Genomic DNA, 27,192 nt, shown 5'->3' with positions numbered 1-27,192 from the left:
TAAGTTATATGTTTGGATGTTCGGGTCCGCTGGACCGTTAGAGGCTGGGTAACACAGCCAGTTTCCCGAGGGTCTAGCAATATAATAATTTAAATTTCACAGAGGAAATAAATTAAATATGTATTAATACGTATTGAATACATTTATACCTAAAACCCCCTTTTTTAAACATATTTCAGCTAATATTTTTATATTTTCAACCAATTTAACAGTCTTATTCTTAATTTATGAATACACAATCTACTCAATTTAATATTTATAAGTGTATGAGTGTACGAATAGGAAGAATTGGAAGAACTCGTACCATTCGTACACTCGTACACTTATACACATTCTAAATTCTTTCATATTCATATTTTTTAACTAATATATTTTATATTTTCAGCTTATATAATTTATATTTTCTATCAATATATTCTATACTTCAACACTGGAAAGGTATAAATTATATTCAAATATATATTTATTTTTATAGTAATTCTATGAATCTGCCAGATAAATATCATATTCTTTACAAAGCACTAGAATATGTTATTTATCTTTACAATGATACTAGTTATTGTTTCTATTTGCTAACTGGGTTAAATAATTTTTTAAATAGATTCAACTAGAAAAACATTAGAATTGAATATGCTAGTATTGGTTAAAGAAAGTTATTATAATTCTAATGTTTTTTTTATTAATTCTTGTTTACTTTAAGTTTCTTTACATTTGACTAAAATAATACTAGAAAAACAATAAACCAACTAACTTAGTATCACTCATATTATTCTAATGCTGCGTAAAGATACTACTAATATCATATATGAATAAATTACTTATGAGACTTCAATATTTCAGAAATAAAGCATAATTTGTATTTGATTCGTATTTGATAAGTTTTAGATACCTTATTACTTAAAACCCCCTTTTTAATTAACTAATATTTCAGCCAATATATTTTATATTTTCAACTAATGTATTTTACATTTTTAGCTAATTTAACAGTCTAATTTCTTATTCTATCATTTAGTTTATGAATGTACAATCTACTCAATTTGATACTTAAACAGTTTAACAATCTAACACTGAATATAAATTTATAAAATAAAATAAAATAATTATTTGAAATATTATAGAATTTAGAATGGGTATAAGTGTATTAACTTTTTTATGATTATTTTTATTATTATTTCCATTTAACTTCTTTAATTTCTTTCTCAATTTCATATTTTCATTCATCAAATCTTTACTGATATTTTCAAAGTAAAAGTAAAGTGCAGCCAATATTAAACCTCCAGCAACTAAATAATGTTTCAAATCACTACTTCCGGTTGGAATGAAACCATCCATTTATTTAAGAAAAAAAATTAATAAATTGATAAATATTTAATATTTTAGAAATATTAAACTTTTATATGTTTCAAATCAAATAACAATTAAAATTACTACCTAACAGTAATTCATTAACTAATTTCTCAATGCTTTAACTACTATATATTTGAAACATACGGCTTGATCTTATTTCAATATATATTTATTATTCTTTTCATATTCAATATGTCATAGAACTATAACGGAGGACATCGCTATTTTATAGACCTACCGTGAAAAAGCAAACACTTTTTTTCAAAATGATAAGTGCATATATGCTGAACATTTGGATTGAAATTTTTATCGGCCCTGTTGACAACCGCGATCAGCTGAGCTCTCCACTTGTTGGTTTCTTCGTCAATACCCCGCTTCGGAAATGCGACATATCCGATCCCTTCACCCTTTGTTTTTTCATAATAGTTAGAACATCCAGGAATACAGCAGTTGCGACCACCCTTAGGCATTTTAAAGTACAAATTAGCTATAGTCGAAGACAAAGCACATAGATCTAGCGCTGGAATGCAGTTGACGCGTATCGCCACCGGTGATTGCGCTGCAAATAAACACAAGATTACTAGCGGTGCCTAGCGGATTTATAAGGAGTCGGCCTTCCCTTCCGTTATAGTTCTATGGATATGTTTAACTGTTTGATAATGTTTTGATTTATGTGATCTTAAATATTTACCTCCACAATCACAATACACCTTTTCATTAGGATTGAATTTTCTAAATTCATCATCTAAATTACATTGAACTGCAACATATGAATATCGGTGAAGGATTTCGCGTCGAACTCAACGTTTGAAATTTCGAAATCGACGAAAACCGGCGTCATAGCATTTTCGGTCCAGGCGATTTCGGTCTGAATTTCGCGTTCAAAGACATATAATTCACGAACTATTCATCGGAAGTTAACAGGATTAGTTTCGTTAGAAGCAGGAAGCTATTAGCTTTTATATCATGCCTGGATTATCAAAATCGGATGAGAAATAACGAAATAGTAAGCGACTGAAGTTGAGTAGTTTGTGAGCGTCGTTAGCCCCCTTGTTATTTTATACATACTATATACATTGGATTAACAGATTATCGTTTTCACATTACCTACAACACTGATACGAGCCCCTGTGACTTTCCCTGTGGGCTAGTTCACGAAACATGACAGTCAGAAATACAAGCACCACTTGCAAGCTTTATACAACGCGATTAAAACAAATCAACAAACCTAAGATGACACTTCGAGGGACTTTCAAATAAATGTTCACACCGCTGCAATTACTTGGATATCGGTCGATGCGGATGTGTCAATGCGGAATTTCTAGACCAGACAGTGCTGCCGTCTATAACAGCGACACGCCCGCGATAAGACTCGCCGCCGCATAAGTACGAGAACTAAACGAGAATAGAAACAATTTGCCGAAATGACTAACTCCCGCTCGTTTCGAATAAAAAATGATATGATAGCACTTTATGTAGTGCTACGTATCTACTACTATAGGCGTTTTTATTTAAGCAACTCGAATCAACACGGATCGAATCGCCCATTTATTTAAGCAACGCGCCTACAGCGATTTGCCTACAACGTCCATTTATTAATTAACCAAATCGCCAACGCGAGTACCCAACGCAACCAAATCGCTCATCGAAGCGCTTTGATTCGATTTTGCTACGACTGTGCGTGTGGAGCGTTCGGTGATAGATCAAAAACAAAATGGCGGCTTTTTCAATCGCAGAAAATTCCAGTTGTGGTGAGTAGGGTCATTTATTTAAGGCGATTCGATTTGTGCCACGTGGCAGTAATCGACAGAGCAAAGCGATTTTATACGAGTTGCTTAAATAAAAACGCCTCATGTCATTTGGTATTTTATTAGAATAGGACACTCAATTTCAATTCAATTCATAATTTATTGATCCTTGTCGAAACATTACAACATCGGATATACAACAATAAAGTGAACATGTTACAATCACAGTTACAAACAAGAGAGACCAGTTGAAAAAGAGAAGAAAGAGAGAAAAAAAAGAAAAAACAAAACATATGTAACAAAAATACGATTTACAAGTAATGAAAAAATGGAACTTTACACGTTCACGACTCGAGCGATTCCCGTTTTGTCGTGCCTTGGCTGACCGGCGACTGGTAACGATCTAAATCAACTACGGCGAACGTTTCAAACACATTATTTATTATGTTTTCATATGGTTTGCTACAAAGAATAAACAAACAAACATTACAGCAACAATAATTACGCTCATTTTTACATCATGTACCACAAATTATAGCATTTGAAATAATTGATATATTCATATTTAAAGACAGGCTACTCACAATTTCATGTTCACTGTGCGACATGTAGGTAGAGCTGACGCTGAATACACAGATTTCTGATCAAACATTATATAAGCCGAAAGTTACTGAGCCGTTAAGGCATGATACAAGGCATTCGCCTACGCATAAATCTATAATCCATATCAAAACTTGCAGAGTGTAAAAAAACACAAAGAAAGTATGAAATTACAAATCATAACAAATACAAAAAACCATAGCTAATGAATAATTTCTTATATGACAAAATCTTTTAATAATCTAATTATAAATTAAAGCTAATTTCTAACACGTTTAATGAAGATATTATTTATAAATGTATTAATTATAGGAAAAATGTCTGTGTCACCACGACCGTAAGACATAATAAATTGAAATTGAGTATCTTCCGAAAGGTCCAGGAAATCAGTAAATTTTGATAATTTTGAAAAAACATTTAGCACGTAGATCACCGTAAACCGCACATTCCATGACGAAGTGGAATTCCGACTCTACTTCGCCAGATTGGCAGATCTGACGTGTCTTTTTTTCTGCGGGTAGTTTCGGATATTGATATCGGCCAGTTTCAATACGGAGCGAGTGGGCACTAATGCGTAATTTTGAGAAGTTCCTACGGGTGGCAGAGTTTGAACAGCGTAAATAATTTTCAGCTCCGAAGTGGGTCTTAAATAATTTAAAGGTGCGTAGCTTAGGGTTTGCATCAGAATCATTAATCTTCGATAGCCATTCACATATGTACCAGTTACAGAGAGTTCTAATGAGAATTCTAATATCTCGAGCTGGTGTTTTAGTGCCCTGATTTTCCCATAAATGATCAAGATGTACATGATACAAACGAGTTTTCATAGACTTGGGCCATGAGTTTACCTGGTCATTTAGTTTTAAGTTGTCCAGATAGGCTTTTTTGACCATGGAGTTACAGTCTAATTTACAAATATGTAGCCAGTACTTAACAGATTGGCTTAAAAAAGTGAAAAGAAGAGGGAATTGTCCAAGTTCACCTCTGACTGTTAAATTAGTGGATTTCCTACCAACGCTCAAAAGGTATTTAGCAAACTTAATTTCAAGTTTATCGACTGGACTTGAATCACATAATTGATTCAAGTTGCAGACTGTTTTACAGTTTATATCTAGAGGGCTCCAAACCTCAGAACAATAGCGTAAAATGGGGAGGACAAGACAGTCGAAAAGTTTGTAAGCTTGTCCAATGTTTTCTCTGATGTTGATTGTTCTGAGGTTGAAGAACGCTTTATAAGCCTGGGTGATAAGTCTGCTACAGGCATCCTTAAAATTTCCAGATGCAGAAAACACAATACCGAGGTAGCAATATGATTTGACACAATTAATTTCTTGATGGTTATAGACAAATTTGTTTCTGGTAATCAGTTTTCCACCTCTGTTAAATATAATGATTATGGTTTTCTTCAAGTTGACTGATAGACCCCATTAATGACAATATTTTTGGAGTCGGTCAAGAGCTTTTTTGAGTCCAGAGGATGAGGTGGAAAGGATTACAAGATCATCAACGTACATTAGACACGACAGTGGTATGTCGTGCATCTTAACAGGATCACAATCGTTAAAAATACCCGGTAGGTCGCTGGTAAAAATGTTAAATAATAAAGGACTCAACACGCACCCCTGTTTAACCCCAACAGTTGAAATGATAGGTTCTGAACAACAACCATTGCTTTTGACAGAGTACCATACTTAGGTATACATGTTACGAAGTAACGATAGCAGGTTTCCACCAATATTCATTGTCAGCAGTTTATATATAAGGGCATTGCAAGGAATCGAATCAAAAGCAGCTTTGAAGTCTACAAAACAACAGTATAGTTGTTGTTTTGAAGCCTTGTTCACATATTTGTCAATTGCACACTTAAGGGTAAGAATGTGGTCTGAAGTACGGTGGCCAGCTATGTAGCCAATTTGACATTTAGGTACAATATTGTTTACAGATACAAATTTATCAAGTCTATTACGTAGAACCGGACAGAAAAGCTTACACAAGTTGCTGCCAACTGCTATACCCCTGTAATTTTTTGAGTCATGCCTGTCACCTTTCTTGTGCAGGGGGGTCATAATGTTGTGTCTCCAAGCCTGTGGGAAAAAACTAGTGGATAAGATATTGTTAAAAATTTTGTGTAGGATATTTAGAAGAAGTGAGTGACCTGTCTTGATCATTTCATTCAGAATGTGACCAGGGCCAGCTGCTTTGCCAGTTTTAAGACTCAGGATAGCTGTATTAATTTCTTTAAAAGATATAGCAAAGTTAAGTTCATTGAAGATCTTTTCATTATTTTCATAAGTAGAGAAATGTTATATGGATTCTTACGAAGTAGACTACCGAGATTCCTAAGGTCCCTCTGAGCCTTTTTGCAGTCAAGGTCAAACCAATTTTTGTTTCTTTCCTCTTTTTGACTGCGCACAGAGAGGTTTTTCTTGGTTCTTAATTTGCGCTTAACTCCTGCTTCGTTAGCAGACTTTTTCGTTTATTCAAGGATTCAATTGATTCGTCTACACTAAGTTCAGAGTTTATAATCGAGTTTATGCGTTTAGTTGTATCCCTAGAATTGAGCGCTTCAAAGAATCTCTCATTGTCACCTGCTGACCAGACAAAGGGATTGTGTCTGTTACAGGGGGGTTTTACAGGTATTTCTGGTTTAAACATTCCAGTATCTAGAGTTGTTATTAGAGCACAGTGTATTGACATCGGAAGCGGGTCATGAACACGAAATGTATTTATATTTCAACATATTTACAGAAGTAAGACAATAATCAATAACGCTTGGTTTACCAGTATGACTGTAGCAGGTATGGTGCCCGAGTGTGTCTCCAAGAGTACGGCCATTCAGAATCCTCATATTGGAGGACTGGCACAGTGATAACAATTTTTTTTACCGTGATTATTCGTCAGGCTCTTGTCTAGGTTGTTCCTGGCAAGAGGGCAGTCTCTCTCAAATAAGAGGCCGGTATTGGGGGATAGGTCATTAGGACAGTAATCCGGTGCCACATTGGTCCTTGCGTTAAAGTCCCCGAACACAATGCACTGGCCCAAGGAGGTATACCGTGCTAGATCAGTCTCTAGTAGTTCAAAAATATCATCCCCTTTTTTACTGAAAGGTGATGATTCAGGGCTAATATATACAATTGCTAGGTAAAGGTCGTTTTCAAGGTTAAAAAATGACTTCAAGTTTCAGCCAAGTATATTCCGAGGAATTAGTTGATAATAATTTGACTCCACGGAAAATGGGTAGTTTTATGCATATAGCTAAACCCCCATAGTTTTTAGTAGCATTTGAGCTCCTTTTCCTAGTTAGTTGAATTATCTTATACCCTGGTAAATCTAATTGATCTTTTTCACTACAGTGGGTTTCTGAGAGACTGATTATGTCATACTTATCTATGGTTTTACGAACATCATCGAAATCTAATTTACACACACGATGTTTATCTACAACACTGAAAATTCCATCGATGTTCCAATAGCCCACATCTAACTTATTTAGAAAAACATTGGATGGCATAATGAACTATCAACGAAAAAAAAAACATAACAAAAGTTTGGCGACATAGTGTTGACACCCTAAGTATTACAGTACCTATTCTAGAGAGTCTTACCCGGAGATAATAATATAATATAGTGTGGTTCAGTGTGGACCACAATCAGCAGCATACAGTTATCTAACTACAGAATCAGTATTATAATTAGGAAAAATATCAACAGAGAATACAATGTGTTTATACTTATACATCAATATTTAGGAACAAGTAGATCTGTTAACATGGATAATACATTTTCTTTGATCTGTACTCGTGACTGGTTCGATGATCGTTGGTTTCTTGTGTGGAAACTTTTCCGCGGCTGTGTGAAATCACGCGAGTTTGTGGGACGGTGCACGCTATTCGGTCTTCCTGAAGACATTTTAGTACCAGCGCTGTACTCGCTATACGGTGTTAATCCAATCAACGGGTTGACGATTTGCTTAATGTTTTTCACGAGATTCATGTGCCCGAACGATTCAAATGAACTCCATCCAAGGTATAATAGTTATCATGGAATAATTAATAACAGTATATATGGTCACATGCGGAGGCTATCAGTGAGCCAAATTGTGAACGTTTCGCTTCGTACGATTCTGTCTGCGGACGAGTTTTAAGTTTACGCGGCAGTGGTAATGATATAACCACACGACAATCAGTGTACTTGTTCTTGCACTGAGTGATAAGATCACGGGTCTTATCTACGCAATTTTGAACGTTGTCGTTCACGAGATCAGTATCTGCAACGTGCAGTACAACTACGCGCGGAGAGAGATTGTTCGTGTTCACGAAATCAGATGCGCCTCTGATGGTCTTTTCCTTCAGAGGAATGATCCTGGTTGTTGTGTTACGGTACATCTTGGCGGGGTCTAGTCGGCTTACATGGGAGTTTCCGATGACCAGTAAATCCACATCGAAGGTGTTGTTGGCAGTTGCGTCTCGCGTCGAATTATCTAAACTATTCGCTGGACCTTTCGAGGTCCTTGAAATTTTCTCAGCATCTACATTGAGAACGCTGAATCGGTTTGAGGTGCGAGTGTTTTCCGGCGTTCTTGACTGTGTCCGTTGAAGTTGTCGCAATTCATCCAGAGCTACGTCGAGTCTGGATTGGATACGCTCTAATTCTTCGTTCTTTTTTTCGAGCATGCTTTCTGTGTATTCAAGCGATTTCACGAAAGCCGTATGTGCGTTGGTAAGTGTCTCAATCTCATTTTTGAGATCGCGGTTAACACTGCGTAAAGTGTTTATCTCGCCGTTAAGGGATCGTATTTTGCTTTCTTGTTTCGAACATTGCAGCTTGAGTTCTCCACAAGCTTGACAAGAAGCAGATGGTTCACGGAGGGATTGCAGGTCTCTATCCTGAGCCGCAAGCTGAATATCTTTAGACTTAAGATCGTCCATCAATCGGTTTATTTTTTCATTACTTTCAGCTAGTGTCTCTACCGTACGGTTTCCAGTTTACTACAGAACAAATCATTGTTTGATTTTTTGAGTCGACCCATAAGCTTGCTTTCTACGTTTCGGATCGCATCCTGGAAACTACATAGCCCTAACAGTTTATTGTTCATTTCGTGCAGCACCGAAACGAGGGCATCGTCGGCACTGCTACTCCGTGTATCTGTACACGTACTCGCATTAGACAGTTTTATCAGTGTCGAGGTGTCAGTTTGCACATGAATGGACGGAGAGGTTGGTTTTGGACTGTCAACATATTTCAATGGACATCGCAGGATCCGATTCGTCGGCATCAGTATACTCATTTTCACTGAGATCACTGTCAGATTCGCAATCATTGGGTGAGACAACGATTGGTACACCTTCAGGAGTGTCAATGCCCATTTGATCGCAGTATTCCGCAAGAGTCATTGCAGGTTTCTTAGCATTCGCATGGTAGACATAAATATCAGCCACGCCATTCTTGACCAAAAATCTTGCGGCATCGATTATGTTTGCAAAGCTATAGTGTAGAACATTAGAATAACCTTCGGTTACCTCTTTGCATGCATCCCAGTCTTCGAAGGTTCCGAGTTTTCGACCTCTTGCTACGGCGTATAATTTCTTTTTTCCCGCCATTTTGATTTGCCTTCGTCTTTATAGTTAGTTCGTTCGTTTCTTGGTCTCCTAACCTTGTACGGCAAGGAGTACACATATCTTCGTAATCAAGATGATCAAGATGATCCCCTGTAATGCAGTTACAATTGCGCAACTTGCGCAAAGTTAGTTTTCCGGGTAAAGTATTCTATTCAGCCAAACTTAAGTTAAATTTAGTGCAGCGATGAGAACATGACGTCTATGGGCGCCGCCATCTTGCAATTTTTCACTAGATAGAATGAAAAGCCAGAATGAAAAGAATAATGAATGTTATAACCAACAAATATAAATGAATAACCATTTAATGACTTTATTCATTTCCTTATTTAGAGTATAATTTTTAAAAACTTTTCGGTAAAACTGTATAAATATATAGATATAGTACATATAGATATGAACAACATGGCAATAAAACACCAAACACAAAGAATGCTCATTATCAACCCTCTAATTTCTATATACCGGTATATTAAATTATAGAACGAAAGTTGACAGACTTCCCAAATTCCACATAGTCAAATATCCTTTGCCAGCTCAAATGTCACAACAACATTGAAGTTATGTGTAACATAGGTATACCTAATGTAACATTAGTCAAATGTCAAATTGTGAGATTCGGCAACAACTTGCAACCCACAAAACCACCTACTAGTAATGGGATGCCAGACCCAAAGATAACATGGGCATACCCGGTAAATTTACAATTAAGACTTTGTGAACCAAGAATTTTTAGTGAAAAGTTTTCATTTCACTAATTCTATTACCGCTACCTTTAAGATTTCACATAATAACATTTGAATCAATATTCTACATTCGAATTGGCTAAATGAGCTATACATACTGAATTACCGTTGAGATTAAATGGAGACATTAACTATGCCAAATGCAATCATACCAGTAGAAGTTAATATAATGATATTTGATTTAATCGTAATTCTTTGCAAAAGACCAGAACTCTTTTTCGAATAGCTGCATTTGTAAAATTTTAGAGGACTAGAGATTCGTTAAAAAGATCGAAGCAAGTGGAGCTGTCGGGTAACATCTACTTTATGAATAGAGAGGCGAATCTAGCAAAAATTGGAAGGTCCAGAGTAGCCACACCGAAGGCCACAAGCGGGGACCCTCGGTCTTCGATATTTTTGAAGAAATACTTCCGAAAAGATGAAATTTCCAAGAAATCAATTTTGCAGGTTTTAATGATCTCTGTTTTGATGAAAGGGGTAACCTTGACTGGAAGGCAGGGGTCCGGACACCTAAAACATCCAGGATAGAGGTCTTGCATGTGACATGTATGTGTGCCAACCAGCCAATGCGGAAATGAAAGCAGGCTACCTTTCCTTACATACATGTTGTAATATATTGTGTACATTTTGTGTACCGTGAAATACATTTTTCAACTTAAATGGGGTAACTGGCCCGAAAGATGACTCCTGAGCGCCTTGTTATGAAATGAGGATTTTACACTATAGTTTCAATGTCAGATGTATATCTTATGATTATCAGTAAAATAACAATTGAAGTAGATACTCTATTGATTTAGTAATTACCAACTTTGGAGAAAGATAATTAATATCATCATAGTTCTGAATAGTTTATTGTAAGATTGGCACTCTCTCACATGTCAGTTTTACGCTTATGTCAACTCTAGTCATCACTAATAAACATTTAATTAACATTTTTGAGATAGTTCAGGAAGTCCAGTCCAGTTCAGTTCAGTTGAGTTCAGGATAGATCAGATCAGAACAGGGCCGACCTGCGAGTCGTGAGCTCCGGATATTATAGCGAAAAGGCCGACCTGCGAGTCGCGAGCTTTGACATACATCAATAAATAATATTCACGTCAGATCATCGAAATATACTAGTTAGTATTCTCCTCATCTGGATTCTGATTTTAAGAGACGTTCGACAAAGGATCGCTTCCGATAGTAGAGCACACCTTTCTGCTGATCGTCGAATTGGACGAAAACACAGTTTAAGCCTTTTCGTTTCAGCCTAGCAGCTGCTCAGATGTTACTTCTCCCCAGGGAGAGATGACTGATACATTGAATGAATGAGTCATAGGTTGGGGGAAATACCAAATGTGGAGCTCATTTGAACTGGCTCTTGTCAGGATACCTGTGCTTTATAAATGACAATTATCATTCTTACATTCAAAATATCACCAAATGTGAAACCGCTATTATTTATCTAGATCACTTGCATTTGTCTCAGTTTGTTTTGACAAACATATTAAGAGAGTATGTGCAAGTAAACATTCAAATCAATAGATCCAGAAAAATATCTGATAGATATGCATAAATCCAAGGGTGCTGTCAGTAATGATAAATGATTGAAAATAAACTATCTTAACTCAATCAAACTTGGTTCACTTCTGATGCCGAACAGTACTGTTAGTAACAATGATAACAAAATTTACAAGATTATCTTGCATAATCCATCAAAATTGCATTTAGACTATACATAACGTTTGAACCTAATTGAGTTACGTACCCTTTGAGTTAGACTAGTACCTAGCCATACGTCTAGGGCGAAAGTGCTCATATTAGGTTAATTTTCATCCCTCATTTTGAGGGACGAGGCTTTGAGCGTCTATTTTACCCCGCAAAACACCATCAACTTACGGTACCTCAAACTGACTGCTCTGTAATCAGACGGAAGTAAACTATTGTTTGTGCATAAATTTGTAATCCTAAGTAGCTTTTGACGATCGTAGTAGCTCAAACCTTTTGACTAGTCGCCTCAAAAAATAGTTGAAGTGAGCAACATAACAAATATGGCGGCTTTTCGTGGTGCATGAGGGGAGTGTAAATTACGGATTCGGACTTGAACTTGGACTGACATTGATGCCAATGCAGATATTATTCTTGTTTCAAATTATTAAGGTTAAAATTGACCAAAATTTATGCGTTTAATCAACAAAAATTAACATTTAGAGTAATTTTAGAGAGATTTTGAATTTTCACATTTTATTAATTTAGTCCGTATTGGCTGTGAGATATTGGCAACGATTTAACCCCTGTGGCTCGAAAGAGTACATCACAAATAATCATTCAATGCTACCCACTCTCTCTATTCATTTTTTTCTAAATACTGTGGAACCTCATTATATAGAACTAACTTACTTCATTTTCCTCAGTTTCTATCCTCAATTTTCTAACATTTTGCATCTTCTATTGAAGGCTTCTAATCACTTACATATACTAGTATATACTGATAATCATGGCGAGTGGCGCCATCTAAACATTTTTCTACGGTTAACCCTTTCATTGCTGACTATTTAATACCCTATAGTGCTGGAGACCCGGCTGCAACTTTGAACAACAGTACTCAAGTGATAAAAAAAGCAAATAACTTTCTATAATAACTAAAATATAACTATAATGAGGTTTCACTATAGTACATCAATCAGATATCCAGCAGTTCAAAAATGAACACCACATGGTGGCTTTATTAGGATACCTTCATCATGAATTTAAAATTCATTTTACATACACATAGTGTATTTTCTTTATAGGCTTAAAACCTGACTGAGCTTTTCGCCGTTCGCAGGGCTATCCAGTAATTTAACAACATGCTTCTTAGAACTGCTCAGTTGTTGCTCCTGTCGGCGTTTTTTGGGGCCCATCATCAGAACATCGTCGATGGTTTCCGGCATAGGCTGGCCTTTCGTCTCCGGTAAATAGAAATTCAGAACTCCTGCGGAAAATGCCATGCACCCAAACACCAGAAATGGAAGTGCTGAACTGACTGTCGACTAGAAATATACAAGGATAACATATGATGTAACATTTTCATACAAAATATGTTTTGTGTACAAATTCAATGTACAATATGTCCTTACCAACGATGCAATCATAGGAGCCACTATGCCACCAAATCGAGCACCGCAACTTGATATGCCTAGCGCCATATTCCTGAAAAAATGAAAATAAAATTCCAGAAATATAGCTGCAAAGCAGCGATAACGGTCTTAGAATCCTGTTCAATGGTGGATTTCGACAAAGCATTTGATAAGGCACAACATCAGCCATTACTAAACAGGCTATTAAGAAACAGTATCAATGATAGGTCGCCCAAATGGCTCAGCAGTTATCTCTGAACGAAAACTTGTAGCCGAAATCACCGGAACGCCTCATCTTGGAATAAGTCGGTCTAACTAGTAGAGTCACGCAAGGTAGTATCCTAAGTCGTCTTCTGTTTAATGTCCTGACAGATGACATACACAGTTATCCAAAATATACCAGACCGAGTAAATTTCCAAAACGACCTTAACACGCTGTTCGACCAAAAAACTTAATGTTCCGACAAGAAAATCTTGTTCGAGTGAAAACAATTCAGTTTGATCGAACAATACATTTTTTGTTTGAACCAAAACTTTTCTTCATTCTGACAAAAAATGTGATTGATCGTTGCAAGTCACAACCAGTTATTCACTAATTAACATGCATTTTAATAAATCTGATTCCTCCTTTACTTAAGTGAACTCAGCATTAACCTAGTAGAGGCTACTAGCCTATGTAGGCCTATGTATATGCGTAGTCCTAACATCCGGACAGATTGGTCGTAGGCCTATTGAATAACAACCCACCTAAATATCGTAAATTTTTTTCTGAAGTTCAATCCAATGAGTCTGTTAATAAACGCAACCATTATACTGTGTTTGTTTGAGACAGTAAAGCTCAGTACCGGTAGGCCTAAATCCTTAAGGTCGCGTAAAACTCGATAAATACTTCAAGCGAGACAGCGAACGATCTCCTTTCCCCCACAGCGAACGCTTACTCCGAATGTCAAGTGTGAGTCCAGCATACGGATAGGAGTGTGTTATATACTTGTATTTAGTAAATACCTTGTGCATTTGACAATGATCAGTATGTACTGTAGGAAATATAGAGTATTGATGGTATTGATATAGAGGTTGAAGCCCGCGGCCGAATAAAGTAATATATTCTTTTATTTTGATACCTCGTCGACACAACAGCTTTTCTCCGCTATATCTCTTCGGCGTGTTTAGTTTAGGCCTACGACTCCCCGGTACACTAATGATTTTATCTTAGTAAATAACACGGTTAATTTGGTAAAGAAAAATAGGTATTGTTAAACTAACTGCTTGGAGCCTGCAGCCAAATCACTGGTAGTAATAAATTAATTTGTACTCGATTTGATTCTCATGATGAGAAGAAACTCGCAGCTGATCCCCGAAATCAGTTCGTTACATTCCATTTTTTTTAATGAGTGCCACCTAGGGGTCAACTCACAACATGGATATGTTGACCCACATGTGCTACTACGCGCAAAGTACTAATGTGCCAGGTTTTGGGGGAAATAACATCGAGAAGAACGAAGCTATGGTGATTTTACCAATTCCTAGTGACAGTTTAAGCACATATTCGGTTGTTATTAGTTCCAAAAAAAGTCGACTAGTTAAGAAAACCGAATTTGGCCCAAAGCACAAATTTGGCCTATAGGGTAAACTATGCAGGAGGGAAGGCCTTGTAGTGTTACTATTAGTAGAGGAGTGACAAGTCAGTCTGACAAGTCAAGCGATCAGATGGGGACTACAATTCACATATGAAATTGACGTTTTCAACTGACTTTGTTCTTCTATGACATAACCATCGCCGCTGCGTCACGATGTGATGTACATGTACAAGGGACCGCCAATTTGTAATGTATGTAATGTATAAACTGACTTTAGACCGTTTAATATCGACGATAACAAGGTATCACCGACGCTGACATTTTCTGACGCTAACTAGTATGACCCGCCTTTTAGACTGGTTGCCGGTCTCTACCTTCAGTTCTTCTGACTGCGAATGCAGGTGGCGCAGAAATGGACAGGCGACCAGTCTACCCGCCTTTTGGACCAATTCAATTCAATTACCGGTAAGAAAATGCGTACCGGTACGGTAAATAGATAAACCGCTGTTGATTTTTTCGAAGTATTGATATCCACGAATAAAACTATACTATGATAGAATGTTTAAAAGGGACTGCTTTTAATAAAAGTTTGAATAAACTTACTTCACAAACAAGGAAGTACATTTTTAACTTGTGAATGGTCGAACCCCAGTTATTCACAGTAACCTGTGATTTGGATATTCTCTGAGCCTTCCTTCTTTATTTATTTATGAAATGACGTCACAAACTTTCAGATTCGCACCAGTATGCGCGCCATGATTGATGATTGCTATTTCCACCGGTGTTATCTTTAAGCAACTTCAAGTTCGCAGATGTTAACACATGCGAAGGCAATACAATCACGTACCTAATAACAGTTGGAAATATTTCTGCGGAATGTACGTAAATAATGGCGAATGATGCTGCAATTGCTAGTTTGCCAATCAGTGCACAAGCTGTTGCAAATGTTGAATATGCTGAAATAGAAAGTGAGAACACAAGTGCTGGATTATGCGAAAAAATGAAGCAAAATCAACCCACAGTATTCAAAATGGGACTACGAAAGTGTTTTTGACTGCCACCTCTACTGCCCTCTCTTTTTCTTTTTGCAATACCCTTCATGACTAGTCATCGCTTATCAACTCCTTGAAAAAAATTCTTTCACTGCTTTTGATACCAATGGCATAATGCAGAAGTGAAATAATGAGTTACCTTGTGGAATTAGCATAACCAACATGCAAGACACACCACCAACCAACATAGACATACATATAATCAGTTTTCGCCCAACTCTGGGAAGAAAAACATTGAAAAAATTGACATGTTGTGCAGTACATTTTTCAACGAAAATTACAGGGTTTTGATAAGTTAGCGACTCATAAATAACTTTCATACAAACCTGTTCAATAAACCTATACAAAATAGGTACGACGGCACTTCAACAAGTCCCGACAGCCCAACGCTTATATACATGTTACTTCCAAGGTTTCCGGCACTCATCGTCAAACCATAGTACACAGCACTGTTAACAAACCTTTAATTTTAAAAAGAAAACAACTCGAAATTAACATTCTTACACTGCTAACGATGAATGGCATTGTATTTATAGAGCACCACAAACGAACACCTGACATTGACAAAGAAAATAAACAGATAAATCTCATCAAAATATTTTCCGTAATTCTTTTTGCTAGGTTATAATATAAAGCAAGCAGGTGGATTGTGCTGGAATATTTCATAGCAGCGCAAGTGTAAGGATCAGTACTGCATACACTGTAACTGTGAAGAAGGATTAGTCAGATTAAAACCACTTAATCAACGATATAAGTGACTTACCAGGAGAAAATTTGTACTAAAGTCAAATTCCTTATGTAGGGATAATGCCAAATATCATTCATCGAATATTTTTTCTGCTGCCCATTGCCTTTCTTCGGAGCCGCCAACTTGATCTGGTCAAGCGGATAGGATGAACCGTTACGCCGAGCGATATCTCTGAGAATGACTTCCGCTTCCTCAATTCGGTTTTGAGCAATTAACCAACGAGGACTTTCTGGCAACAACCTTGAATAAACAATGCTAATCATACCGTACAATGCTTATTGAATTAATCTAGTGAAATTAGAATACATTTTACATCTATTTCAAATTTTCTGCATTCAATCAAAATGAACAGTCATATCATAGTTTAATTGCCAACAGTGGAACCATAATTCCAGCATTTGGCTAAAGGCTTTGCCACAAAAAAAGGTGCGATGTCCATCTACGATTAAAATTCGTTATTTGTATTTTTTTGAAGCGATTCAAAATCTATCTATGGATCAAAAACGTTGCACGAAGAGCATTTGTGACTGACAGCACAGAAAGGGATGTACAAAGGGCATAAGATCTTTTGAGCAAGGTATTTGGCCTGTGCAATGACAGTTGGTTATTTAAACAATGCCAAGTTGACAAAATTTTCAGTTACTTATTAAATTCTTTTTAAGTTGGTTTTTGTTGCCTCTTCACTGAGGAGGCACATGAACAAGACATAACTTACCAATAGTAAAACATACCGAGAAATCCGACAGCCGATGTCACAAAAGCCAAGTGTCTCCACGCGCGAATATAATACGCCAACAACACGTAGATGAGAATACCCCACGCGAAGAATATCGGCATCAGAAAACCGCACAATCCGCGCGATGACTTTCCGATGATCTCAGTCATCAGAACAAACGACACCAGATTACAGCCGCCGCAGTGGAAACCGGTGAAAAATCTCAACGCGACGTACGTCGTGTAGCTCGGCGCGAATGCGCTCATCGTCGAGAAAATTGTCATTCCGATTAGAGTGTAGTAGAACATCTTCAAGCGTCCGTACTTGTCGGCCAATATTCCAAATACAAACGCACTGATTAGTGCTCCGGACATGAATACGCTTTGCACGAGTCCGACTTTGTACGAGTTGTCGCAGACCAGATTCCACTAGTTATGAAAATAAAAGCGTCGATTCTAAGGATTTTGGAACAGCATTAAAAACGGCAGCTCTTTTACCAGTTGAGAGAGCTGAAGTATGCGGCAGGGTCTGAGGACCTTCATCTATGTTCAAAATTCCATGAACAGAGAAATTGTTCCTCTTTTAATCCTAAGACACTGCATTTTGCTAATGTGTGAGCTTGTTATAGTGAGTTCTAGGCAGGCACAATATTAAAATAATATGAGATGCCTTAGGTTAAATGATAACTTTTCCAATTATGAGGTTTTGTCAGTGTTCACTCTTGTCAAGTTGGGTACACTAAAACCTTCTTTACTTTATCACCATTCATTCAATTTTTGATCGACCAGAATTCAACTGGGTTAATTGGATATGAACGAACAAACGGACAACAAACCTACACATTCAACTATCTATGAACATACTTTCAAATATTGAATAAGTAATTGACATGAATTCAGCTGGCGAAAAGAGGGCAGACGGTTTTACCAGGCTGCAGATTGATACAGAAAACACTGCGTAAGATGCAACAGAATTAATTTTTACCTCACTCATAATAGACGTGAATTTACTCGAATACAGATAAATGGTTCCTTCGTTGCTGGCACGACATTTATCGGAACACTGGTCTTTCTCCGGCAATTCGCGTCCACCCTTGTCGAAACAGGTGAAATTGGTTGCGGCTCCGATGAATATCATATGCAGCACGTGGAACGAAAGGAACGGCTGCAGAGTCAGTTGTAGGAAAAAAAATATTTTCTTCTGTCGTGGGCCGAATTCACCGATGTGACTGTATACACCATCGATATCCATTTCTCCATACGTCATTCAGTTCAGCTGCGTAATTAGGACCTGAAAATGAAGGGAGCATATTCATTAGTAACAAGCCGTAGCTAGGCCCCAAAAAATCAATGTCATTATCCATCCGTTCAACATATATTGTGCTGGTTATTGTGTCTGATTTGAGGGCAAAAACTGTGTATCGCGCTGTGTAAGGGCAAAAACTGAGTAAACAAATTCTGTACGGCAACGAGAAACCAATTTCGTTTTCTTCTTCTGAATATTTGATTTCTCGCTATAAGACTTATAGTCTGTCAATAAAAGATATCCAAGGTCGAGTGGGGGGGGGGGGGGTTTAGTGAAATTTGGACTAGTGGACAAGGGGAATTAGGGGGTGTTGTTATGGACATCCTCCTTCAAGCAGGTGATCAAGCAGGTGATCATCAAAGGGACATCTTTTATGGGTAACCTAGGCTATCTGCGTTCTCTACTTATTAAGTTCAAGTTTAATGCAATGATGATTACTTCAAGTTCGCATTACGCTAGCTATTGTGACTGATTCAAGGGCAAACACTGTGGAAGAAATTTCGTACGATAGCAAGAAAACAAGTTTGTTTTCTCTCTCTGAATATTTGATTTCTCGAGACTGAATTTGGTGAGGTCGAGAATATAGTGCAGGCATGTCATTACGATACAAGGTCAGGTCAGTTGTTGAACATCTGACTACCAACTGACATGATACACATGTTTGTCATTATGATGATAAGTGATGCGATGGCAGCCTAGCTGACTTAAAATCAATTTATCAATCTATTGAATGAGACATATGGAATTGTTATGGCATTCATGTTCCTACGACGATAATCTGGAATTATTGTTCAAAGGATACAAATTTTGATTCGGCTAATGAAGTATTATCTTTAGGAGCTGTCAATAAAAGATTTCCAAGGTCGAGCGGGGAGGGGAGCTTGTGAAATTTTGAATTTCGTCGGCAAGGGGAGGGAGGTTGTCATGAACATCCTTGTTTAATCTGGATATCCGATATCCTTAATTGTTTGTTTTTTGTTTGATGGACAAGGGTTAGTGCAAAGAAAACATTCTGTGGACATGGGGTAAAATTTTTGTTATCTTGTGTGGAAGTCTTTTATGGACTGCCCCTAATCAGATTTCATTTCTCCACATCATTCTAGTCTATGTAGATACATGCATGTAATGTTGATGTCAAAAGTGTGAATCTACAGAGATGCAAGCTGTCTGCCATTCTTATATGCAATGAACACGCTAAAGCAGAGCTGCCAACTGTTCCTGATTTTCAGTATTTGTTGGGCCTACTATTTTGTAATGAGAAATAATGATTTTTTTTATTTGATGCATACAGAAATATGAAAAATGTTACTGAGAGTCTTACTGTTGATTACTCATTAATTTGAACATTTTCTTTCATATTTCAATGAAATGTTACTGAAAAACATTCGATTTGTTACTGATAGTACTAATACATTTCACAGAATGGCAGCCCTGGCTAAGGCTACTACAACACGTTTCCATTGGCAGTCAGATATAGAATTGCTCTAATCTGCATCGCACCGCTCTTCTCAACCTAACCAAAACAAATCTTACAGCGAGTAAACCAATTTCATAGCAATAAAACAAATAGTCCAAGGCAAAATTTGTTTCCTCGCACTAAATATTTGTTTTCTTGACCTCGCAAAATAAAAGCATCATTTTTTTATAGCGCCAAAACAAATAGAAAATTTGTTTTCAAATAGAAAATCAGGTAGAAAATCCATTAGGCCTATGGCCCAATTAGTCACCAGGCATACTACTTGCTGGAGTAACTTAAATGTTGGTGGTGGTTAGTCAGTTACCTAATCGTTGGTGGTAAGCCTTTTATAATTGGATGGGCTTATTATACCAACATATCCAATCGTGAAACTAAGCCACAGACAGGTTACTGACTAGGTGGTGATTAGCTTTTAACCTCTTCATTACCACTTGTGACGTAAATTAACGTCGCAAAAATGACCTCTAACCATGCGTGACAGATATTCAAGTCGCAAATATACGTGTTCACTACAACCACTGGTGTGGTGAGTCATTACGCCACTGGTTTGTTTGGGTGTTTGGGTCCGCTGGACCGTTAAAGGCTGGGCAACACAGCCAGTTCCACGAGGGTATAGCAATATGTATACATTAGTATGTAGTTTAAATATTCACAGTAGAAATAAAACTGAATAAGTTATATGTTTGGATGTTCGGGTCCGCTGGACAGTTAGAGGCTGGGTAACACAGCCAGTTTCACGAGGGTCTAGCAATATAATAATTTAAATTTCACAGAGGAAATAAATTAAATACGTATTAATATGTATTTAATACATTAATACCTAAAACCCCCTTTTCTAATTAACTAATATTTTAAACATATTTCAGCCAATATATTTTATATTTTCAACCAATTTAACAGTCTTATTCTTAATTTATGAATACACAATCTACTCAATTTAATATTTATAAGTGTATGAGTGTACGAATTGGAAGAATTGGAAGAACTCGTACCATTCGTACCATTTGTACACTCGTACATTTATACACATTCTAAATTCTTTCATATTCATATTTTTTAACTAATATATCATATATTTTCAGCTTATATAATTTATATTTTCTATCAATATATTTTATACTTCAACACTGGAAAGGCATAAATTATATTCAAATATATATTTATTTTTATAGTAATTCTATGAATCTACCAGATAAATATCATATTCTTTACACAGCACTAGAATATGTTATTTATCTTTACAATGATACTAGTTATTGTTTCTATTTGCTAACTGGGTTAAATAATATTTTAAATAGATTCAACTAGAAAAACATTAGAATTGAATATGATAGTATTGGTTAAAGAAAGTTATTATAATTCTAATGTTTTTTTATTAATTCTTGTTTACTTTAAGTTTCTTTACATTTGACTAAAATAATACTAGAAAAACAATAAACCAACTAACTTAGTATCACTCATATTAGTCTAGTGCTGCGTAAAGATACTACTAATATCATATATGAATAAATTACTTATGAGACTTCAATATTTCAGAAATAAAGCATAATTTGTATTTGATACGTATTTAATACGTATTAGATACCTTAATACTTAAAACCCCCTTTTTAATTAACTAATATTTCAGCCAATATATTTTATATTTTCAACTAATATATTTTATATTTTTAGCTAATTTAACAGTCTAATTTCTTATTTTATCATTTAGTTTATGAATATACAATCTACTCAATTTAATACTTAAACAGTTTAACAATCTAACACTGAATATAAATTTATAAAATAGAATAAAATTATTATTTGAAATATTATAGAATTTAGAATGGGTATAAGTGTATTAACTTTTTTATGATTATTTTTATTATTATTATAATTCAGGAAGGAGATTCAGGGAGTTGATTTTGTTGAGAAAGTCATTAGTATCTTGGATGTATGTTGATACTCAACTCGCGATTGGTCTCAGAAAATAGTCCAGATATTTGGATATCTTTTTGCGTGGGGCCATTGTTGCCGCTTAGGATCGGTCTTCCCGGGTTGTTGACCTTGTCAATCTTCGGTAGAAGGTAGAACTCAGGGATTTTGATATCAGATCCCGGTGTTAGATATAGCCACATAGCATGGTCTATTTCTTGGTTGTTTCTCATATCGTCTATGATTCTTTTTATTTCACTTGTGACTGAAGTGGTGTCGGGTGGGGCGATTGACCGTTAGCTGTTGGTGTCATCAGGGAGGTGGGAGTGAACTCCCACCTCCCTGGTGTCATTTAGCTGTCTCAGAGCTTCTTTTTTGTAAGAGTCTTTGCTCATGATAGCTATGGCTCCCCCCTTTGTCACAGGGTTTTACAATGAGATCATTCTTCGGATTTAGTTCCTAAGAAGGCTGGTCGACCCTAGTTCCAGGACGCGTTAACTACCTTTCAATTTTCGGTTATGGATACACATTCTTAGTGTTCAATTAGATTCCAAGGTCGTTTTTGCTATCAAAATGCCGGTTATATTAAACGCGCTGAAGAAGTGTTCAGAAACATATCTGAATACGAAGCCGAAACTGGCACTGAATTTGTTTGTCAGCATAAAGACAAGCGGAAATGAAGGTATGTTTTCAATTGATTGAGAGGTGTCATTTTTAATCATTAAAAAAGCCTCCCTTCTGGACTTGTCAATAACAGAAAGACAATTTAATGCACCCAATTTTATAATGGACAAGAATAGGCTTATAAGCAGCTGCTAGTTTATCAGTTTACTGTGAGGGACCAGGGACCATCAATGTCAATGTTTCAACTGCCAACTTGGGCGGGGGCTGTGGGTCATACATGGTTCATAGCGGTCATTGAAAGTCATGAAATGGGAATAGGTCAATTCAAGGCCTTGAAAGTCATGGAATTGCCTCTAAAGTCATTGATTCATGGTCATGGTCATTGAGAGTGATCTACCTTACTGCGTGCATAGATTTCAAAGTGGTCAGTCACAGATAATCTATAGCTTAGGCATTATACATTATCAGATCTGATCATTGTATTGTTAGGTCTAGTTCTGACTAGTCTTAATTTATCTCAACTACAATGAAAACAATGATTCTGTCTGGTCAATGCAAATATATGGCAACACACTGTCTAATTTATATTCCAATTGAATGTAATTTGCTATAGGCAAAACGTTAAGTGTGATCTGTTCATGGCCTGCTTTTGTTCTTTTGACTCTACTGATGTTTCAATTGATTTTTCATTTGAAAACATTTGAGACAAATTTTCAAAAACTAGATCAGTCATTTGTTACCATCTGCAGGTCACAGTTACAAGTTCACTGTTAGAGCCCTTAAAATCTACTGATTGTAAGAATGCCTGGAAAATGTAGATTTCAGGATTCTTGGCTTAAGCATGATGATTATAGCCTATGGATCGATAAATGTAATGATATAAGAGAAGCCAGGTGTAAAATATGCTATCGAAGTTTCAGTATTAGTAACATTGGGTCATTGAATTCGGCTTGAAAAGGTGCTTGAAAATCATGGAATGAGACTGGTCATGGAGACTATGAACCCTGGACTCATACAACATGGCCCTATGTCTATTATGTGTGTGCTAAATTAGTGCCTAGCCTACTATATAAAAATAATAGGTATGATAATATACTTGAATCAATTTCAGATTGGAAACACTGGCTTAAAGAAAGATGTTCGACACCGCAAATCTATTGGGAGGCCTATGCATTTTCGAGAAATCTTTTATCAATATATTGTTATTCTTTTTACTCCATCTTTTACTGCAGTAAAATAGAGTATTGTTGTATTGTTTTTTTATTGGACATTGCATTGGTGGATTGTAGAGATGAGGACCTAGGACCTGGGCTCCGGCCTTTTCGTCATCATTTTATCAATGATTTGCAAAAGGATTTCAAGAAAGGATTTTACATTAAAAGGAGGGTAAAAGATTTTTATGATAAAGAGGAGACGGACGGTTGTTTGTTTATATGGCCTTTCCAGGTAGCGGTAACGACCTTGGCTCAATGAATTCTAAGTCTGCAGTGTATCCGTTACCGAAAATTGAAAGGTAGTTAATGCGTCCTGGAACTAGGGTCGACCATGAAGGCTTCGGCGGCCGTGAGAAGTTCCTCCTTCTGCGTCGGTGCATTATTGGGTATGAATTGCAGACCCTTGCTTAATGCATTAATGATGGTTTTGCTAACCACGTGATCTGATAGGTTGACCACAAATCTGTTGTGCTGGGAGGCAGTTGTAGCGGAGGGTTTACCTCGGCTGATGCGTGACCCAGTTGAGTGGTTTTTCCATTGGTTGTTTCTCCCCAAGAGGGAGAGTGAGACTGAATGTGTGTGCGTGATACTGTGAGCAGAGTTCCGTGTGTTGTATGGTTAGATACACTGCTGGATTAGCTGAGTAGATCGGGTTTATAACAGCTGTACAACAAAGGGCTTAGCTGTAAGTGGCTCTGTGAGTGTAATCGATAGGTAGGTAATCGACCTAGTTGTGTGACCAACACTGTTATCTGTATGTGAGCGTGTGTTGTATACATATAATGTATAATGCATGCTGGAGGCTCGTGTGTGTTCGTTGTGAAGAAAAAATAAAATGGAAAATATAGCTGCAAAGCAGCGATAACGGGTTTTCTGCACAGTCTTAGAATCCTGTTCGACGGTGGATTTCAACAAAGCATTTGATAAGGCTCAACATCAGCCATTACTAAACAGGCTATTAGGAAACAGTATCAATGATAGGTCGCCCAAATGGCTCAGCAGTTATCTCTGAACAGAAACTTGTAACCGAAATCAATGGAACGCCTCGTCTTGGAATGAGACGGTCTAACTAGTGGAGTCACGCAAGGTAGTATCCTAAGTCGTCTTCTGTTTAATGTCCTGACAAATGACATACACAGTAATCCAAAATATACCAGACCGAGTAAATTTCCAAAACGACCTTAACACACTGTTCGACCAAAAAACTTAATGTTCCGACAAAACCACGGGCGACAAAACCAAAATTATGAATTGTCACGGGTGACAAAACCAAAATATTGAATTGTCACGGGCGACAAAACAAAAATAATGAATTGTCGCGGGCGACAAAACCAAACTAGGGGTCCAGGGACACCATGCTCACTTGGGAAGTGGTTTCAAATGCTCAACAATCTAACAATTTCAATACATAACGCCCTCTAGTGACCATATACAAAAACCAATGAACTTGAAACCCATCACAATCATAGAACATGTGAGCAGCTATGATTTTGTAATTGATTGTGATAACAAAATATGCCTCGTTACCAATTTAATATGGAAATATTAAGTTATTCTACTATTCAACGCCCCCTGGTGACCATATGCAAAACCCAATGACCTTAAAACTCACCACAATTGTAGAACATGTCATGAAATACAACTTTGCAATTGATCATAGTAACAAAATATGCCTAGGTACCAATCTAATAAGGAAATACTAAGCCATTCTACTATTCAACGCCCCCTGGTGACTATATGGAATAACTAATATCCTTAAAAACTCACCACAATCATAGACGATGTCATGAACTACAACTTTGCAATGGAGCATGGTAACAAAATATGCCTTGGTACAAATATAATATAGCAATACTAAGTTATTGTATCAGTCAACGCCCCCTGATGGCCACATACAAAAACCAATGACCTTGAAACTCACCAAAATCAGAGAACACGTTATGGGCTACAACTTTCCAATTGAATATAGTAACACAATATGCTTAGGTATCAATTTAATGTGGAAAAACTTTTTCCCACCTACGAATGTGTACTGATGACACCAAGATGGCTGCCAATTGCGTCATAATTGGCTGATCAAAAATACCTGTCCCAGGTATAAAACATCCCTCTTTAAAGAATACCCATCAGCAATTGCAATGAGAAATGGCAAACCAGTAGGAAGCTACAGGACCTAGAATTCTGGCCAAAATTGACATTTTTGGGCACTAAAAAGGTCATAGGACGGCCATCTTGAGTCAGATCGACCCAATTTTCTTATGCTGATGGGCCTTTGGTAGATTCAAATATAAACGAAAGATCAAGGTAATTGATCAAAATTTTCTTCGGGCGACAAAACCAAAATAATGAATTGTCGCGGGCGATAAAACCAAAATAATGAATTGTCTCGTGCGACAAAACCAAAATAATAAATTGTCGCGGGCAATAAAACCAAAATAATGAATTATCGCGGGCGATAAAACCAAAATATTGAATTGTCGCGGGCGATAAAACCAAAATAATGAATTGTTGCGGGCGACAAAACCAAAAAAAAAATTGTCGCGGGCGACAAAAACAAAATATAAAACCAAAATAATGAATTGTCACGGGCGTCAAAACCAAAAGAAGAATTGTCGCGGGCGACAAAACCAAAATAATGAATTGTCGCTGGAGATAAAACCAAAGTAATGAATTGTCGTGGGCGATAAAACCAAAATATTGAATTGTCGCGGGCGACAAAACCAAACTAATGAATTGTCGCGGGCGACAAAACCAAAAAAAGAATTGTGGGGGCAACAAAACAAACTTCGAAAATCTTTAAAAAGCGGCAAACAACAATGGCTGCCAGTTGGCCATCTTGAATCTGACAGGGCCAGTTTTTGGGCTGACGATGTGTCTAGGGTAGATACATGTATAAACCAAATATCAAGACATTACCTTGAAGCGTCCTCAAAACTTCCCAAAATAACTGGATTCCGTCTATGGACAGACGGACGGACGAAAAGTGAACGCAATAGCCCGCTGGGACTAAAGTCCCAAGTGGACTGAAAAAGAATTGTCGCGGGTCTAACTAGTGGAGTCACGCAAGGTAGTATCCTAAGTCGTCTTCTGTTTAATGTCCTGACAAATGACATACACAGTAATCCAAAATATACCAGACCGAGTAAATTTCCAAAACGACCTTAACACGCCGTTCGACCAAAAAACTTAATATTCCGACAAGAAAATCTTGTTCGAATGAAACAATTCTGTTTGATCGAACAATACGCTTTTTGTTTGAACCAAAACTTTTCTTCATTCTGACAAAAAAATGTGTTCGAATAAAAAGCTATGTTATTGTTGAAATGAAAAACTTTTTGTCCCGGCAAAAACATTTGGTTGAGCGAAAACAATTTTTTTTCGAACGAATGTTTGAATGAAAACAACTCTGTTCGAT

General features: G+C 36.8%; 2 protein-coding genes across 6 annotated transcripts in view; one reads left to right on the top strand and one right to left on the bottom strand.

The window, feature by feature from the left end:
* LOC141915171 (solute carrier family 22 member 15-like) overlaps positions 1–27,192 on the bottom strand; it is a 46,659-nt gene that overhangs the window by 9,088 nt on the left and 10,379 nt on the right. For 2 of the 5 annotated variants that reach the window (XM_074806598.1, XM_074806602.1), the window contains exon 1: positions 2,576–2,655. Coding sequence is in view for 2 of the 5 variants with exons in the window: in XM_074806600.1 (XP_074662701.1) it covers positions 12,822–13,067; positions 13,155–13,227; positions 15,579–15,687; positions 15,923–16,002; positions 16,110–16,244; positions 16,547–16,771; positions 17,247–17,674; positions 18,231–18,512 (1,578 nt within the window). In the remaining 3 variants the exon portion in view is untranslated. The other 3 variants (XM_074806600.1, XM_074806601.1, XM_074806599.1) reach the window with 3 other exon arrangements.
* The window catches only part of LOC141915170 (uncharacterized), a 32,053-nt gene continuing 28,963 nt past the window's right edge, over positions 24,103–27,192 (top strand). Inside the window, exon 1 of the mRNA XM_074806595.1 lies at positions 24,103–24,491. The gene's annotated coding sequence lies outside the window, so the exon portion shown is untranslated. The remainder of the gene's footprint in view (positions 24,492–27,192) is intronic.

The sequence above is a fragment of the Tubulanus polymorphus genome, chromosome 1 (assembly GCF_964204645.1).
Source record: "Tubulanus polymorphus chromosome 1, tnTubPoly1.2, whole genome shotgun sequence".
NCBI lineage: Eukaryota > Metazoa > Nemertea > Palaeonemertea > Tubulaniformes > Tubulanidae > Tubulanus > Tubulanus polymorphus.
This window is presented reverse-complemented; position numbering and strand designations above follow the sequence as displayed.